The 17636-nt window shown below is 51.2% G+C and overlaps 1 protein-coding gene across 1 annotated transcript in view; it reads left to right on the top strand.

The window, feature by feature from the left end:
• Nucleotides 1-17636, top strand: part of COL4A1 (collagen type IV alpha 1 chain) — a 127541-nt gene that overhangs the window by 66734 nt on the left and 43171 nt on the right. Inside the window, exons 3-15 of the mRNA XM_052650294.1 lie at nucleotides 9035-9124; nucleotides 9221-9265; nucleotides 10345-10389; nucleotides 10495-10557; nucleotides 11047-11100; nucleotides 11244-11270; nucleotides 12570-12653; nucleotides 12738-12800; nucleotides 14121-14156; nucleotides 14682-14723; nucleotides 15917-16003; nucleotides 16439-16465; nucleotides 16631-16681. Of these exons, the coding sequence (XP_052506254.1) occupies nucleotides 9035-9124; nucleotides 9221-9265; nucleotides 10345-10389; nucleotides 10495-10557; nucleotides 11047-11100; nucleotides 11244-11270; nucleotides 12570-12653; nucleotides 12738-12800; nucleotides 14121-14156; nucleotides 14682-14723; nucleotides 15917-16003; nucleotides 16439-16465; nucleotides 16631-16681 (714 nt within the window). The remainder of the gene's footprint in view (nucleotides 1-9034; nucleotides 9125-9220; nucleotides 9266-10344; nucleotides 10390-10494; nucleotides 10558-11046; nucleotides 11101-11243; nucleotides 11271-12569; nucleotides 12654-12737; nucleotides 12801-14120; nucleotides 14157-14681; nucleotides 14724-15916; nucleotides 16004-16438; nucleotides 16466-16630; nucleotides 16682-17636) is intronic.

Raw genomic sequence — 17636 nt, 5'->3', positions numbered from 1 at the left:
TATTTGCCATGAAGTAATGGGACTGGTTGCCACGATCTTAGCTTTTTGAATGTTCGGTTTAGAGCCAGCTTTTTCTCTCTCCTCATTCACTTTCATCAAGAGGCTCTTTAGTTCCTCTTCACTTTCTGCTGTTAGGGTGGTGTCATCTGCCTACCTGAGGTTGTTGACATTTCTGCTGGCAATCTTGATTCCAGCTTGTGCGTCATCCAGCCCAGCGTTTCTCATGATGTACTCGTGTCTCCTTAATTTAATGTGATAGATTAGGTGTAAAAGTTGTCTTCAAATTGCTCTGTGTTTAGGAGTCCTTTGGCCACCTGATGGGAAGAGCCGACTCATTGGAAAAGACCCTGATGCTGGGAGAGACTGAGGGCAGGAGGAGAAGGGGGCAACAGAGGATGAGATGGTTGGATGGCGTCACTGACTCAATGGACATGAGTTTGAGCAAGCTCTGGGAGATAGTGAAGAACAGGGATGCCTGGCGTGCTGCATTCCATGGGATCGCAAAGAGTCAGACACGACTTAGCCACTGAACAACAACAATCTCAATGAAAGGATGTTTAGCTGAGACTTCGTGGATGTGCTGGGATGCTAAGGGATGGTGGAGGATTGGGAATGAGCACTGTTTGGGCCTGGGAGGTGGTTGAGAGGCTGGACTTAGGCTGAAGCCCAGAAGATGATGGATGTGAGTGGAGGGTTATTGGACCAGGGTTCACAGGAAAACCCATCAAGACATTGAACCCTCCCATTTAAATTTGAACGTATTAATAGAGCATGAGAAAGCACAGTGGAAACAGAACTCTGCTGTCTGATGGGAAAGTGGACGAAGCTGTCGATTAAAGATGAGCTGGAAATGTATACACATATTGATGGAATACACCCACCAGACTTTGGAAGAAGATTATCAAAATATTTTTCTTTTCTTTCTAATTTGGGAAGCTGACTACTTGGGGGAATGACTTTAAATATTTATATTTAAAATATTTTAAGCAGATTCCCGCTTTGCAGTAAGAATTAACAAAAGTGTTTTAGGCTGATTTTTTCAGAAAGAGCCAAATAATGAAGAAAATATTTGCTGTTAAAGACCCTTGCCACTTCTGGCAGCTTTAATCTTTGTCCGCCATCGCTGATACTCGGCTCTAATGACGGAGACAGGTCTGGAATTTATTTATGAGTCCTAAGAACCTTTGGAAAATTTGAAGTTTTTTTGCCACCAACAATTTGTCAGCCCTCAAGTTTGCCTGTCGTTTTAGTGAGTTTTTAACTGGATCAGCGAAGCTGGAAAGTTTGCTTTTAGCTGGCTTTTGGGGAAGAGTTTTAAATTGTTTATAGTAACAAGGCACTCAGGGCTCCTTCAAGTTATTCTTGGGTTGAAGAATGGTTTTTTGGAAAGTGTTTTGTGAAGAACTCTTTATAATTCGTTTTTTTTCCTTACCCCATGATGTGCGGAGCGGATTTTGGTAGATCAGAAAGTATCTACAGCTTCATTTCTTGGCAAATGTTGGCTGACCAATAACATTTGTTGTGTGTTTCCTCTGTGATTGGTGCCCTGCTTGTTTCATATTACGTATGATTTGAGCTTAGCGCTAGCGACCAACTTTCACAGCGCTGTTGAAATTCCAGAATTGTGCCAGAATTCATCATGGGCTTGAAAGATCAGGGTTTATCCAGCGGAAACCTACCCTTGAACACAGCCTCTTGGGGAGACTTCTGTGCTAGCGCCATGTCAGGGGCAGCGTGAAGCTGCTGACCCACCCGCCAGGTGTGGGTGGCCCTTGTCCATTGGATGGACTCAGCTCCAGGGGCTGGGAGTGTTTGCTCAAGAGCCCTGGGAGGAGACCCCAGCGTCGGAGCTGCGGTCCACGGGTCAGCAGAGGGAGGAAGGCTTTCCGACGACTTGCTGTGCCCTCAGGCAGCTCCGTCTCCTGAACCTCGGCACTGTGTCTGTTCCACTTTTCATCAGTTCAGTTCAGTCGCTCAGGTGTGTCCGACTTTTTGCGACCCCATGGACTGCAGCACGCCAGGCCTCCCTGTCCATCACCAACTCCCAGAGTCCACCCAAACTCATGTCCATTGAGTCGGTGATGCCATCCAGCCATTTCATCCTCTGTCGTCCCCTTCTCCTCCTGCCCTCAATCTTTCCCAGCATCAGGGTCTTTTCCAATGAGTCAGCTCTTCGCATCAGGTGGCCAAAGTATTGGAGTTTCAGCTTCGACATCAGTCCTTCCAGTGAACACCCAGGAGTGATCTCCTTTAGGATGGACTGGTTGGATCCCCTTGCAGTCCAAGGGACTCTCAAGAGTCTTCTCCAACAGCACAGCTCAGAAGCATCGGTTCTTCGGCGCTCAGCTTTCTTTACAGTCCAACTCTCACATCCATACATGACCCCTGGAAAACCCACTTTTCATACAAACCCAATTATCTGTAGCTTCCAAAGTCTTTGAGAGCACGTCACCACTAGCCTGATGGTGGCCAAGGAGAGGAGTGTCCAGGTTCATGTGATGAGGGGCCATGTAGGGTCTGTTTGCCCAAACCAGCCCCGAGGGCGAGAAGGGACTGAGTGGGAGGCTGTTAGGAAAGAGGCTGGATCTCACGGAATGCGAAGGCCGTGGGCGCAGGAGCCCTTTCTCCTGTCTAACGCCTCTCTGGCTCTTCTCACCCTCTGCATGTGGAAAGACGGGGAATGCACTCAGGTCCCCACCCCCGTGTGTGACTGCTCAAGCTCCCGGCATATCCCCTCCGAGCCGGCGGAGACAACTGCGCCAAGAGCCTCCTACCGACTGTCTCGAGCGAAAGGGCACCGGACCTGGAGAGCGAAAATGACACTTTGGGGAAGAAGGCAAACAAGAGGAAGCCATGCTCTGGGTGCAAGAGGATTTTACGCTTTCCTAATTTAATATTAGGAGAAGGAGATGGCAACCCACTCCAGTATTCTTGCCTGGAAAATCTCACGGACAGAGGAGCCTGGTGGGCTGCAGTCCATGGGGTCGCAAAGAGTCGGACACGACTGAAGCGACTTAGCATGCATGCAGTTTAATGGTAAAATGTTAAATGCATGAGATAGCAGTAATGAAAGAGGAGACGTGTGAAACAGTCTTCAGTATTATATTTAAAGAAATGTAGCCCGTTTTTATGGGCTTCCCTTGTGGCTCAGCTGGTAAAGAATCCACCTGCAACGCGGGAGACCCTGGTTTGATTCCTGGTTTGGGAAGGTCCCTGGAGAAGGGACAGGCTACCCATTCCAGTGTTTTTGGGCTTCCCTGGTGGCTCAGCTGGTAAAGAATCCGCCTGCAACGCGGGAGACCTGGGTTCCATCCCTGGGTTGGGAAGATCCCCTGAAGAAGGGAAAGGCTACCCACTGCTGTATTCTGGCCTGGAGAATCCCATGGGCTGTATATCCATGGGGTCACAAAGAGTCGGGCAGCCTATTTTTCAGTCTCTGTGATTGAAGTAGGCTTGATTTACAGTGTGTTACTGTCTGCTGCACAGCAAGGTGATTCATCTATATATGTATTGTTGAGTCGCTATATACACGTGCTTTTAAATATTCTTTTCCATTGGGGTTTATCTTAAGATTTGAGCACAGTTCCCTGGCTGGACAGTAGCAACTTGTTATTTATCCATCCTGTGTAGTCGTTTGCGTCTCCTAACGCCAGACTCCTAATCCTTCCCTCCCCTAAACGTGGTCTGTGTTAAGTTGACGTATTCATTCTTTCAAGGCTGCAGGTGTATGTCTGGTGGTGCAGAGGAGAGTCGGTGTTCTCGTCTTCCTCTGAGGAAAACCAGGCCCTTCCAGGCTTCTGCTCGTGCGTGTCCCCCTTCTCTCCCCGCTGTGGCTGTGGCAGGGTTTCTGCCGTGACGTCCAGCTTCCTGGTGTGGATGAAGCCCAGTGGGGCCTCGTCCCGCAGTTTTTCCATGACCCCGTGACACCCATCCTCGCCTTCCCACCACTTTCCCAGCCGCTTCGGCATTCAGGAAATGATCCTGCAGATGTCTGATGGTTGCTGGGCTCCAGGAATCGGGCTTGTGGAATTTTTGGCTCAGCCCCGAAGTCCCCCATTGACTGTGACCCGTGGTCCGAAATCGCTTCGCCAGCACTGAGTGCTTGGTGAGCGCTGGCTCCAAACGCACATACTTTCGTTCCCTCAATTATTCGCTTCCTTGTTGGACACTGAAGTCTCAAGGCCCCAGAGAGCTGACTCAGTGTCCCATCCCGCCCACGGCTCTCTCCTCCTGTTTCCTCTTTGGCCAGTGGTGGTTCCAGGCTCTACAGTGCCCGTGGGGCTTTAAATTGGGAAAGGGAGGCCAGGGACTCTGTCCTGCCCGGCAACCGTGTTACTTTGTTTTAAAGCTTTTAGGCTACGAAGATAAAGCCCTCTCTCTTTGTACGTTCATGTTAGGGTTAGGGTTAGGGTTACGGTTCTGGTTAGTTCACCATCCATTCACCGACTTTCCAAGTCTGTGCCAAACGCTGAGTGAATGAGAAATACCCCTGCCTGTAAAGTGCTTATCTTGGAGAGATGAACGCCCACTGCGGGACCTCTGCAGGCAGCACCCTTCGTGGCTGTGTTCTGCGTCCCGATGGGTGAACAAATGCGTGTAGATGGTTCTGCCTGTCACGGTCGGTCCCCCGTTGAGAGGGGGCCCAGGGCTCGGGCCGGACTTTTCCTTGGCCGTCGTCAGTTCGTGGTGACCATCCATGAACCTATCATTTTAAAACTGAGAAGAGGATTCAGAGCTCGGCTCAAAGCCACGTTGGCTGTCGAGACAGGCATAATGGGGCCTCTGACTGTCAGATGCTTGAAGACACCTTAGTCTGATATATTTCATGTTAATTTCAGCCTTTTTTTTTCTGTTATTGACGAGGATGTCTTCTGTATTATCCTTAGAACTGTCTCACTTTTTCAGCCTCGCCATCCTGGGGGCTTTATTAGTATTTGGAGGTTTGACTGAGATTTGAAGGGGGTGATGTATTCTAACACTGGATTTCAATCATGAACTTTGACTGTAGGTGTTTTAGGAGGAAGGGAAATAATTGGATATCACTTTTAAAAAACTCTTCTATTCCCACAGTTTATGGACTTTTAAAGAATCTCCTTCTGTCATTATCTCCTGTAGATAGTGTATGATAAAGAATTTGTAAGCTGTTCCATGCACGGAGCTCTGTTTCATGCCTCATTTAGAGTGGCTGATTTTGATACCAAGATCATTCTCCGTGGCTTTATTCTTTCTTCTTTATAGCATGCCAGTTTCTCTTCTCAAATTCTGAGTTTCCTCATTTGAAGATACAATGATAGTCACTTCCATGATTGGTATATAAACTTCTTAAAAAATTAGTGTGGTAGACTGCACTGATGTTCAGGAGTAAAGCTGTTAAAGGCCGTTGTCTCAAAACGTTTTGCGTAGGATCGTGCGCACACCTCTGTCTCATCCTCCAGGCTAAGTTCTCGCTGCCGTGGTAACCGTGACTGTGGGGCTCCTGTGGACTCCCAGGTCCTCTCGGACCCTGCCTCCAGCACATCCTGGGAAAGAGATGACCGAGGGGTCCTGCCTCTCGCTGATTTCCACTGTGCACCTTCAGCCGTAAGCCCCAGCGCACGAGGGCTCACCGCTGCTGAGTCTGGCTTCAAAAGGACTGGCAGGAAGAACCTTTGCCTCACCTGCCCAGCTCTCTGCTTTCCCTGTGACCCTCGTGGAGATTTGCTGAAAGCTCGGAGGAAGAATTGGGCCGGCCTGCAGCGTGTGCTGTGTACTGGTTAATTGTATAGCTGTTCAAATCCTTATCCTGCCTGTTTGCTCTGCTCTGGTGCCCAGGATAACCTGCAGGATATTAGATTATTCATGTCTGAACAAAAGATTAGGAAACTTTAGAAAAAAAATGTATGTGCAAGATGGCAAGAGCCACATCCATGGAGGAGTCACTTCCTCTTTAGCTACTTAATTCCAAATCTCCTGGGATCTGGGGCTTGCTCAAGTGTTCCGGTGACATTTGGGAAAGAATGTGTTCTGCGGCAAAGGCCAGGACTTGGGAATTCAGATTTCTGAATTCTGTTCCCAGGAGCACACAGGGGTTAGCCGGTGACATGTGACACGTCAGTAAAACATCGGGTCCTAATTTCCTTATCTGTGAAATGGACATAAAAGGGGCTAACTTGCTGTGGGCGAGCTATTTAATATTTGCTGGGAACCAGCTTGCTCTAGTGACCTAGAAAAAACACGGGCTGAGGTAGAGGCTGACCTCATTTCTATTTTTGGCTTTGGTGCTGACTCAGTGAGAAACTTGTAGGAATCAGCTAATCCGGCTCTGGGCCTCCGTGCCTTCCACGATGAAAACGAGAATTATACAATCTTATCTGTGCTGGGCCTCCCGCTGATGCCGCCAATGTTAACCAAGCACTAAAAATATGCCACCCCGCACGTTAGGAAGCTTTTCCGCCAACGTGCCTTTGACATCTCCTTCCCATCATGTGCCAGGCTATTTGAGGATACTCCATTCAACGTTCATTTACTTTTTAGCCAGCTGTTTGGAGTTCAGTTGTATCTGGGGCCCAATCTTCCCATATCTGAATCTAGGGAGGAGGTTGATCTGATGTCAGTATACCGTCCATCTCCAGCTCCAGGAATTCGGGCATTGGCGTCGGCTATCGTTTTAGGTGAAGAGTGAATGCCTTTAAGGAGCTTTACCCCTGGACACGGCCTGAGAATGTTTTTCTTTCCCAGGGAAGACGGGCTGGCGCTCTGTGTCCCGGCCTCTGCAGGGCCCCAGGGACGTTTGCGTCTGCTCTTCCTGGTTGGTCCCCGGATGCAGCTGGTCTAGGCGGCTGCGCCAAACAGCAGAACTTGGCTTTCTTTCCTCCACTTAGTCCTGTCTGATGGGATCCTCTGGAGTTAGAAATCGCTTGCTTCTTCCCTATTTATTCACGTGCTGTTTCCAGCCTCCTGCCAACGACACCCATAGCCCGTGGAGGCGCAGTGGATGGAGACTTCTGTTCAGAACCACATTTCCTACAGTGCAGAGAAGTGTAGGGACTTCCCTGGCGGTCTCGTGGTTAAGACTCTGCCCGCCAGTGCTAGGGGACGCAGGTTCGATGCCTGGTTCAGAGCAGCCGGCATGCCGTGGGGCAGCTAAGCACGCTGGCACTGCTGAAGCCCGGGCACTCTAGAGCCCGCGCTCTGCAATGGGAGAAGCCGCCACAGTGAGAGCCCGGGCTCCACACCTGGGGAGCAGCCCCTGCTCACCGCAACTGAAGAAAGCCCATGTGCGGAGCAGCGAAGACTCAGTGCAGCCAAAAATAGTCATAGATACACGTTATAAACGGCACAGGCACATAATTCACCTGCGAGTTCTGAGCGGTTTGGAAAGGAGGATGACTTTGGGAGTTTTTGTTCCGTGTTCTTCCATTCATGCAACGTTGAAAATCTTCCAGTAGCTCTTGGTACTGTGCTCTTGGGGGGGGGGGGGGGTAAATATTTGTTTACCCCCAGGTGGCTTCCCAGGCGGCGCTAGTAGTAAAGAACCCTTCTGCTGATGCAGGAGGCATGAGAGATGCGGGTTCCATCCCTGGGTTGGAAAGACCCCCCTGGAGGAGGGTATGGCAACCCACTCCAGTGTTCTTGCCTGGAGAATCCCATGGACAGAGGAGCCTGGCGGGCTACAGTCCATGGGGTCACAAAGGGTCGGACTCAACTGAAGCGACTTTGCACGTGCACAAATGTTTGTTCTGTTTAGCTTGTCAGTTTATTTTTTCCCTTTGAACTAACGTAACTATGGGGGAAGTAAGGAATCCTGGCTATAATCTCTGACACGCCTTCTGTTTTCAAGAATTGGCTAAAGATGCTTACTCAATTTGATCGTGAGGTTGCATTGAAGTCCATATGCGTGCTCAATCGCCAAGTATGTCTGACTCTGTGAACCCATGCACTGTAGCCCGCCCAGCTCCTCTGTCCATGGGATTCTCCAGGCAAGAATACGAGAGTCGGCTGCCTTTCCCTTCTCCAGGGGATCTTCCCGACCCAGGGGTCGAACTCATGTCTCCTGCATTGGGAAATAGATTCTTTACCACTGTGCCACCTGGGTACAAAAAAGTCCATATACTGTGAAGAAAATAGGTTTTCTTGAATTCTTGTCCCCATGTTGGGCTATTTCCCATGGACAGGCTAAGCGTGGCTGTCTTCTGCAAATATCCTTAATTAGGCCCTGCGTTGCTGATGCCTGTACAGGAAACCACATTTCCAGGATCAAACGGCAGTGCCTCATTTCTCCACATTCTTGTCCTGCTTGTATTTCTTCTCGTTGGTTTTGTCCAGCCTGAATCACCTCCTTCCATCTCTTCACGTATTAATTTTGTTTTCTTCTTTCAAGGGCCACCTCAAGGCCCAACATCCCAGTCTTTCTGAATCGTAGCCGCATGTGTGGACCCCAAATAAAATTCGTTATTTTAAAAAAATAGGTTGAATTTCTTTTTGCTCCATGCGGGCAGAGACCGTAATTCAACCTTGATTCTCTCTTTGCACAAAGCCAGTTTGAAGAGAGGCTCGGGGAGGCCCGTCATCAGACTGCTGATGGCAGAGAGGGGTCTTGGCGTCTGATGCTGAGACGCCGACCGTGAGCTTTGCCTCCACACCCCTTGAAGGGAAGCCTCGATGGAGTTTGCTCTCAGAAGCTCAGTGCTGTGTCTGCCAACACAACATCACTCATCAAAGGAGGTTATAAACAAGAAAAACCCCAACTATCCTAAACAATTTAGTGGGAAAAAACCCCAACTTTCCGTTGTTTTATTTGCCCAACAAATTATTTAGCATTTAGAGTACAGTGTATAGACAGCGCTGGGCCAGGGACCATCTGTGGACGTTCCTGCCCTCAAAGGAGCTTAGAGACAGCAGAGGCGTGTCTGACTTGGGTCGCAGTGGGCAGCATCTTTTCTCAGACGCTGTGGCAGGCGGGATGTGGGGTGATGCTGTCCGAGGCCCATTTCTGCTCTTTCCTCCACTCCCTCTGACCCGCCCTCCGTCTCACTGGCTCTCTCCTCCTCCACAGGGAGAAAGAGGCCTCCCGGGGTTACAAGGGGTCATCGGCTTTCCCGGAATGCAAGGACCCGAGGGGCCGCAGGGACCACCGGGACAGAAGGTGAGCTTGGCCCTCACGGGCGCGGGGGCCGGGGGGTGGGCCTGAGATGCTCTGTGTCATCGTTGCGAGCCATCGTGTCTTGTCTGTTCCTTCCAGGGTGACACCGGCGAGCCCGGACTGCCAGGCACTAAAGGGACGAGAGTGAGTACGGGGGCCGTGGGGTCGGTAACACCTGTGGGCGGGCTCCGATGCAGCGATGCTTCCTGGGGGAGGGCTCCGGACCCCCACCCGCCGCCTCCAGACCGTCCAGGGGCGTCTCTCCCGCCCCCTCCTTCTCGGGGCCCCTCCGCCTGCCTCTGGCCTCTGTCCTCGGCACGGACAGCGGTTGCCCTGGGCGCTGGGTCCCTGGGTGACGGGCCTGCGTCCCCCTCCTCCAGGCCTCCCCCTCGACGGGCTCACTTCTTGTCCTTTCGACACCTGGCTTTTCCCGTGGCTCCTTCCTCAGGGGTTCCCGTGGGCGGATTTCACTGGGGGAGGGGATGACGCGTCTCCAGGTCTTCATCAAAGACGCCTTCGGTCAGTGTGGAAAGTGGTGACGTGTTCGGATCCACACTCCACCTCCACCTTCCTCCTTCACCCTCTGCTGTCTTTGCTGTGCCCGCTCCTGGGATGTGCAAGCGGGGAGCTCTTTGAAAAACAGAAGACTGTAAAATGTAAACGTTTTAATTGTGTTATTGTTACTTCGTGGAAGTGGAATGGGAAGTGTGCCCAGCCTTGCTGGGTCCTCCTTGGGGCAGAACATAGCAGATAACATTGTAACTGTCTGAAGTGAAGATCTGGATTTCAGCCAGGAAGAGCTCTGACTTTCTTCCCTCAGGGAACTCGTTTATGCCTACCCTCTTCTTCCCAACTGTCTGAGATTGTACTATAAATTCTCTCTCTGTCTGCCTATTTATCCATCCACCCATCTCACTGTCTGTACATCCATCTATCATCTCCTAGAAATTACAAAGGATGAAACGAGGGCAGAGTTATCTTGTGGGTGTGCAGCCTTGATTTTAGAAGTAACCAATCACCAGGGTTTGATGATGAAGGGTTGCTACTGAAACTCCAGGCCATCTCCCGCCCACCCCTGGGCTGGGTCCTCTGTCGCCTCTGTCTGCTCGGGGTCGATGTTCCAAATGCCAGCAGTGAGAGTCTGACATCCTTATCCAGGAGGGTGCAGTGGGAGAAAATGGGGGTCTCCCGCACCTAAAACCTTTTCATTTCCATCCCTACAGGGACCCTCAGGAGTGCCTGGTTACCCTGGAAACCCAGGACTTCCTGTATGTATATAAAAGGCTTCTAGTTCCTTTATGAGACGTTTGATGTGTGTTACAGTAGCATTGATGATTTTCTAACTTGTTTACTTTTCATTTTGCCAATTGCAGGGTATTCCTGGCCAGGACGGTCCTCCGGGTCCCCCAGGTATTCCAGGATGTAACGGGACAAAGGTAAAGTTAGAGCTGGGTCCTGCCCGCTGGGTGCACGTTCATCTAACTTTGCACGTGGAGCAGTTGGGCAGAGTTGTCCTGGGAACACAGGTTTAGTTGCCACAGTTGGGAAGTGACTTGTGTTACATCTTTCTTTGGTAAGGAAATAGTTTTCCCATGTTTAGTGTTCAGGAAAGACATCATTAAGCCTTTCTTTTTGTAGCCTTTCATTCTAAAGTTGCTTTCACCATGAAATCTCTCACCTCTAGTCCATCACCAAAGCAAATAAGAAAATGCCAGTGTTAATTCTTGTCCCTGTTAAGTGTATTCTCAGATACATTTCTTCCAACACGAGGCAGCGCTGAGCAATATAGCTTATAGCAATATTTAGACAACGGCTTTCACCAGCAGACGCAGCGTCGCTGGAGGGCAGGGCAGGGAAACAGATGGGGACTCTGGGGTGAGGTCCTGTCACCCTCGCACCCCTGAGAGTAACTTTCTCTGTCCCAGGGTGAGAGAGGGCCCGCGGGACCTCCCGGTTTGCCTGGATATGCCGGAAATCCCGTGAGTATTGGGTCGTTTGGGAAGGGTGTGACCCTTCCTCTCTTCTCATTCACTTGTCTTTCCCTTTCCGGCCCTCCGCCCGTATCTTAATGTTAATGTTCTTTTGAGGAAAACAAAACTAATACCAACGTTTTCTTTTTTAGGGACCACCAGGGTTACCGGGAATGAAGGTACGTTGTTTTATTTTGCTGGATTCATTCCAGGCATCTGTGTAAAACAGATGCCACGAAAAATAAACTTACTTTAAATTACTTTGGTTGACCGGTTGCCTGTTAATCTATTTGCCTAAACTCTGCTCCATTAAAAGAGTACTGAAGTCCTGCACACAGACTTAAATTTGAGAGCCGAAAGCCTCAACACCAGGTCCGTTTCTTCATAGGAAATAGGCGGTGATGGGAAGCATAGTTTGAGGGGGAAATGTAACAGACGTGGGTCCCTGAAGCTCCTTGTCCTGAGCCCCGGGCGGTGCTGTGAGCAGGTCTCCGCAGAGAAACAGAGTCAGTGGGGTGTGCGAGGGGACGCTTGTGCAATGTGTGGGCACCATATGTATACAGCACACACACATGAGGATGGTGGAGGGAGGGAGAGAGAATTAAAGTACAAATACAATGTTGTGAAATGTTTTGTATGTTGTATAATAATGTGATACAATGTACATTGTTCTATAATATTTACTTATTCTAATATTTATATGACATATTAATCTCATTCTGTATGTTTTGATATATAATTACAGTGTGTGGAGATAAAGTAGATTCCTTATTTTGGGGAGGGGTGTGACTGTGAGGGTTGCAAGCCCACCGTCCAAGGGGCAGGGATGCAGGCTGGAGACCCAGGGAAGGACGTGGGTCCAGTTTTGGAGGCAGTCTCCCTGCTTCTTGGGAGTCAGTCTTTCTTCCTCTTCAGGCCTCAACCCCTGGGGTGGGTGGCCCCCAGCCCCTCCTCCTGCAGGGTTGGAATGTCATCTGCTTTATACCTTAGTCCTTCACACCTGTGGATATAAATGCGCACCTCGTCTGAGAAGGGCCTCCCCGTTGGCCTCAGCCTGGTGCGTGCCTGAGTCTGGGCACTGGGGCCGGGCCACGCCGGCGCCTGAAACACATCCCCTGCTTCTCTGAACGTGGCCGCGCTGGGTCTTGTCCTGAAAGATGACCCTTCTTTTGTGAGAACAGCCGGTGCACACAGCCTTTTGACCAGAGCTGGGCCCCTGTCTAGACCCCGCCTGCCTGGGGCCCATTACGGGGAGCGCCCCACATCCCTCCGTTCAGCGGTCTACGCGCTCTGTCCTCATGCTGGTCATTAAGATGAGTGACCAGGGGAGACGGCCGGTAGGCTTATCCCAAGCGTAGGCGGAGGCTGAACCCCAAACCTGGGCTAGTCCCACACCAGTGGTGCGTGCCCCTTACTCCCCGGGCGTTCAGTCTCTTTCCATAAACATGAGTGTTTGTGACTTGTCTTCTATCCCCCAGGGAGATCCAGGTGAGATTCTGGGCCATATACCAGGGACCCTACTGAAAGGCGAAAGAGGATATCCTGGACAGCCGGGAGCGCCTGTGAGTACTGGCTGGATGATTCCGAGCTCGAGCTGAGTCTCCGCCTGGGCTGCGTCTGAATTCTTCTCTTGGTGAATTTTACAGGGTTCACCAGGTCTGCCAGGTCTGCAAGGCCCCGTCGGGCCCCCAGGATTCACCGGGCCACCAGTAAGTCTGAGGGTGGGGAGTCTCTCTCTGAGGCTGCCGTTCAGAGAACATGTGCGTTGAGGTGTGAAGACTCCTAAAATGGAATGAACACTGTAGCCTGGGTGGGAGGGAGCTTGAGGGACCATGCATACCATGATGGCTGAGGCCCCTGCTGTCCGCCTGAAGCTCTCCCAACGTTTACCGGCTGTGCTCCAGGATAAAATAAAAAGCTGGGCCAAGAAACTTTACACGGTGGTGAGCCCTTCCAATTCAGATTCAAGAATGAATTTCTGGTTTTTAAAAAAATTGATCTACCTTTTTAATTGAAGGATAATTGCTCGGCAGAACTTCGTTGCTTTCTGTTTGGTGGCATATAGTTGACTTACAATGCTGTGTTGGTTTCGGGCATACAGCAGGGGGAATCAGTTGTACACGTATCCCCTCATTTTTAGATTCTTTCCTGTGTAGGTCGTTACCGAGTGTTGAGTGGAGTTCAGTGCGGTGCAGTGGGCTCTTATTAGTTGTCTATTTGAGCTTCTAACTTCAGGGAGTGTTTGATTGGTGTTTATGGTCCATTTGCCCCCAGAGCTGTGGGGAAAGGATTATAAAGAGATGTCACATGTCACAGGCAGAGACATCCCCCGGGCAACATGTGAATTACTTGGGCTGTGAGGATGCCAGTGTGTCCCGTGAGTGGGGGATGCAGAGATGGACGAGCAGGCTCTGCCCTGGACCTTCCCTCGTGGGAACACAGTCATGTCCAGGAACCTGCTCTCCTGGGCGCTGTGGACCCAGCCCAGGCTGTGAAGAAGCTGCGCTGTGTTTGTAGTGACGACTAGAAGCTGAGCTCCGAGATCAGCTTCCAGGAGGCTCTGCTCTGCTATCAGCCTCCTTTGCAGCTGATGATTCTCCACAGAAGGGCAGCATCAGCTCCTCCTCCTCACACATTTTGGGAGCAAAAGAGAGTTCATGTTAACAGAGCTTACTTGGGAGTGCCCTGTTCGTAGGAATGGGTGGTGTGAGAATGCCATCCTCACCTGAGCCTGCCTGAGAGTCCGGGGGTTTGGTGGTGGGTTCATCCACTCCCTGATCGCCCAGCACACGCTCAGCTCAGTGGGCTCCACCGGGAGCCCCTGGGATTGTGAGGGATTTTCGTCCCTATTAGTAATTATCTTGGACTAATTTCTGGTTGCTCTCAAAGGCTAACAGCTCTATAGTACAGGGAAAACATGTCATATCCAACAAACTCCTGCTCTAACCATGATATCTGAAGATAACTTTGGTACAAAGAAGCACACCAGGGTTGTGAACCGTATTTAATTAAAATGCTCTCTCTTCCAGGGCCCTCCAGGCCCTCCTGGCCCTCCAGGCGAAAAGGTAAAGATTGCTTTCCGTTTGTCTTTCTTTGGCGCTAGTGTGAGGCCGTCGTGACGTTGCTGTGACTCATTCCGTAGTCTCTGTAAAGTATTTCGGGAAGTTATAAGTTTCATGTCTGTCTCTACATTTAACATGTCTGTTCACCTACCCATCAGTCCATCAGCCTATCTAACTCTATCAGTTAATCCGCTTATCTACTGATCGGTTGATCTTTCCTCCTATCCATCTGTTGGTCATGGAATCACTGATGTTTTCCTTAGTTTTCTAGAACCAGAGTTTAAAAATCTTGAATTTTTAAAAAATGGTTTCTGTGGGATTCTTTTTGAGTAATACTTTAGCAAAGCTTTTCATAGACATTGAATACAGCAGTGTCACAACTTTCTTGAACATATCAATGTTATGTCTTTATGGGAAGAAGCTATTGCTTTAAATGTACCATCTTGCTGCATTTCATGTCGTATTTGTTAGATGATTCTGAGCAAAGTAGACAATGCTAGTAACAGATGCCTGCCTTCTCGTCAACAGGGGCAAATGGGCTTGAGCTTTCAAGGGCCGAAAGGTGAAAAGGTGAGTGCTGTTTGCTTTGGGGCGTTTTCCTGGCCAAAATCACAGGTCTAAGCAGAATAAGGTTTCCGCCTCTGGGCCGCCTCTTGGACCCTGATGACCGCAGTCACCCTTCTCTGAACGTTCTCGCGTGTGTTGCTGTCTGCCTGGAGGTCGCGGCTAGGATGCGCTGAGGTGACTTCGTGTGGGGTCTGACCCACAGGTGCAGCTCGCCTCCGCTCTGTTCACAGCAGTTGGTCACAATGTCCTCAGGCCGTGACAAAGCCCGAGCTGGGCTCCATCCTAAAAGGGTCAAGTGTAGGACGTGGCTGTTGGTGGCACAACCATACTGAACGCTTAAAGATGAGGCCACTGTACCCGAGTTGGGAGGAAAAGCGCCTTGGAGGCAGGGAGGCACAGGCTGGAAGGGGAGGCCTCATCCTGGGGGAGGGAGAGGCTGGCCCTAGGTCCCTGATGCTCCGGGGGTGCTCTGCGCCACTTTGCCTGGACCCGGCCAGTGAGACGCCTTCCGAGCGCTGGCTGCTGGGATCGCGGCAGCACCCGGTTCCCAAGCCGGTGCAGACGATGGCCACGTGGAGTGGGCGACCGTGGGCCTCCTCTTCTCAGCCCAGGTTTCCACCCCGCCTTTTCATAAACCTCAGAGGAAAGGGATTGTGCGCCGGGCGCAGTGGAGGTCTTTGGACCTCAGTCGCTGCGTGGTGCCGAGGTTTCGGTACTTTGCGCTTGCCAGCAGTGGGGCTTCCAGGAAGGAATCCCTGACGCTTCTCTCCTCGTTGGTTTACACGAAGAGAGCTTTCCCTCTGGGCACTACGAGGCAGCCAGCGCCCTTTGCTCCGCGCCATCAAGTGTGTCAGGCTGGCTTCTGTGTGCCGGCGTGTAGTACTCGCGCTGTCTGTCTCAATGCACGGACTGTGCACGTGTGCGCACATCCGTGTGTCCTCCGGGCGTTCAGGCTCTGTTGTCATAGGGTGGTGGCCGCCCTGACCGCGGGGCGGGACGGCCTTCTCCTGGCTTTGTGTCCTTAGTGGACTGTCTTCCTTCGGAAACTTGATTTTCTGCTGCGGCGAGGACAGGCTGCAACAGAACCAAGTCACGTTTTTTAAACAGTTCTATTCTTGATGTTTCCCCCTTCCGCCTTTCTCCGGCTGGTATAATTATTTTTATGCCCGATTAATCCCCAATTTTTGCCTCATCAGGGTGATCAAGGGGTCAGCGGGCCCCCGGGATTACCAGGACAGGCTCAAGTCATCACGAAAGGGGACACAGCCATGCGCGGCGAGAAGGTAGGGGCGGACTGTGCCCAGCGAGCGCTGCCTTCCTAGTCCTGAGTGGTTTCGAAGGGATAAAGTTCAGTTTCTCCGGTTCTGTTCACGCTGACTTGGAAGACAGGGGTGTGGACTCCCCATCGTATGAGAAGGGAGCCCCTTAAGAGCAGAGGCAGCTGGTCCGGTTGCAGCCAGACCGGCTGGAGGCCGACCTCCCGTGTGAGGGTCACGGTGGGGGCGGCCGGGGCTGAGGGCTGGGGAGGGTTGGGCCCCGCGGACCAGGCGAGCGCCCTGTGCCGTCTTTACGTCCATCACCCAGTCATGGCAGGAAGTGAGTGCTCCAGACCAGTGTGAATTTCCCGGTTACTGTAACAGGAAGAGCTGTGCGTTCCCTTGTACCTGTTCCGTGTAGCCACTACACAGTACTCATCTTTCTTTTGTAACTTATTTTAGGGTCAAAAAGGTGAACCCGGATTTCCGGTAAGCACCAAAGTCTCGTTTATCGTTATTATTTTGTGTGAAAGACAGTCATGTATTGGCTTTAGGTTACAAGCTTATTTCAGCTTCTTTGGAACATTTACTTAATTTAGTAGTTTATTTAAATGTACGAATGAATCTAACCCTTTTCTTTTTGTTTCTGTTAAGGGGCTGCAAGGGTTTGGAGAGAAAGGAGAACCTGGAAAACCAGGGCCCCGCGTAAGTGCTTCTGAAGCCCGCTCCTTCCTGGTGTGAGGCCATTTCTCCCCCACTGCTAGGACCACAGGGTCACAGGAGCGTAGACTCCAAGGGCTCTGCAGGGGCCCTCTGAAGCCCTGGCAGCAGGAGGAAGGAGGGAGTCAGCGTTAGAGGAGGGCCTCCCAGGTGACACAGCGGTGGAGACGCCACCTGTCGGTGCAGGAGACACGGCCTCCATCCCTGATTCGGGAGATCCCCTGGAGGAGGAAATGGCAACCCGCTCCAGTATTCCTGCCTGGAGAATCCCATGGACGGAGTGGAGGCTTATTCAGAGGACCGCCCCTTCTCCCGCCAAGATAGTGCGTCCGCCCCATCACCCCCGTCTCGGTTGGGCCCTCACTGACGAGGCACCTGTCCACCTGCTCAGAGCATCTGGGCGCTCAGCTGCTTCCCACACCCCGAGTGACAGGAGGCCCAGCTCCAACAGCTGAGACAGTTCAGCTTCTTCCCTGAAACGATGCGTGGAAACCGGTGAGCGTGACGCAGCGGTGTATCAGCCACCAGACACCCCCTGGCCAGTCGGAAAACCTCCCTGGTGTCAGCTCTGCAGCCAGGTGCCCTGATGCCATAGGAGACTCGGAGTGAATCAACCTCCCGTTTTCAAACATCGTGACGTCGTCTATCGTTGTAGCCCTTTCAGCTCATAGTGACTTAACGTGTCTTCCAGGACTTACTACTGTAGCATGGCCAGTTCACCCAGAGAATTCATACAGTGTAATATCTTGTATTTGATTCAAACCCCTGGTGTTAGAGCATAGGTATTACTATTATTTATGCACTAAGCGAGTGAAGTCATGTCCGACTCTTTGCGACCCCATGGACTGTAGCCTATCAGGCTCCTCGGTCCATGGAATTTTCCAGGCAAGAGTACTGGAGTGGGTTGCTATTTCCTTCTCCAATTTATGCACTACTAATA

This window comes from Budorcas taxicolor, chromosome 12, assembly GCF_023091745.1.
Source record: "Budorcas taxicolor isolate Tak-1 chromosome 12, Takin1.1, whole genome shotgun sequence".
In the NCBI taxonomy this organism is placed as follows: Eukaryota; Metazoa; Chordata; class Mammalia; order Artiodactyla; family Bovidae; genus Budorcas; species Budorcas taxicolor.
Note: the sequence above shows the minus strand (reverse complement) of the source record. Positions and strands in the feature narration are given on the sequence as shown.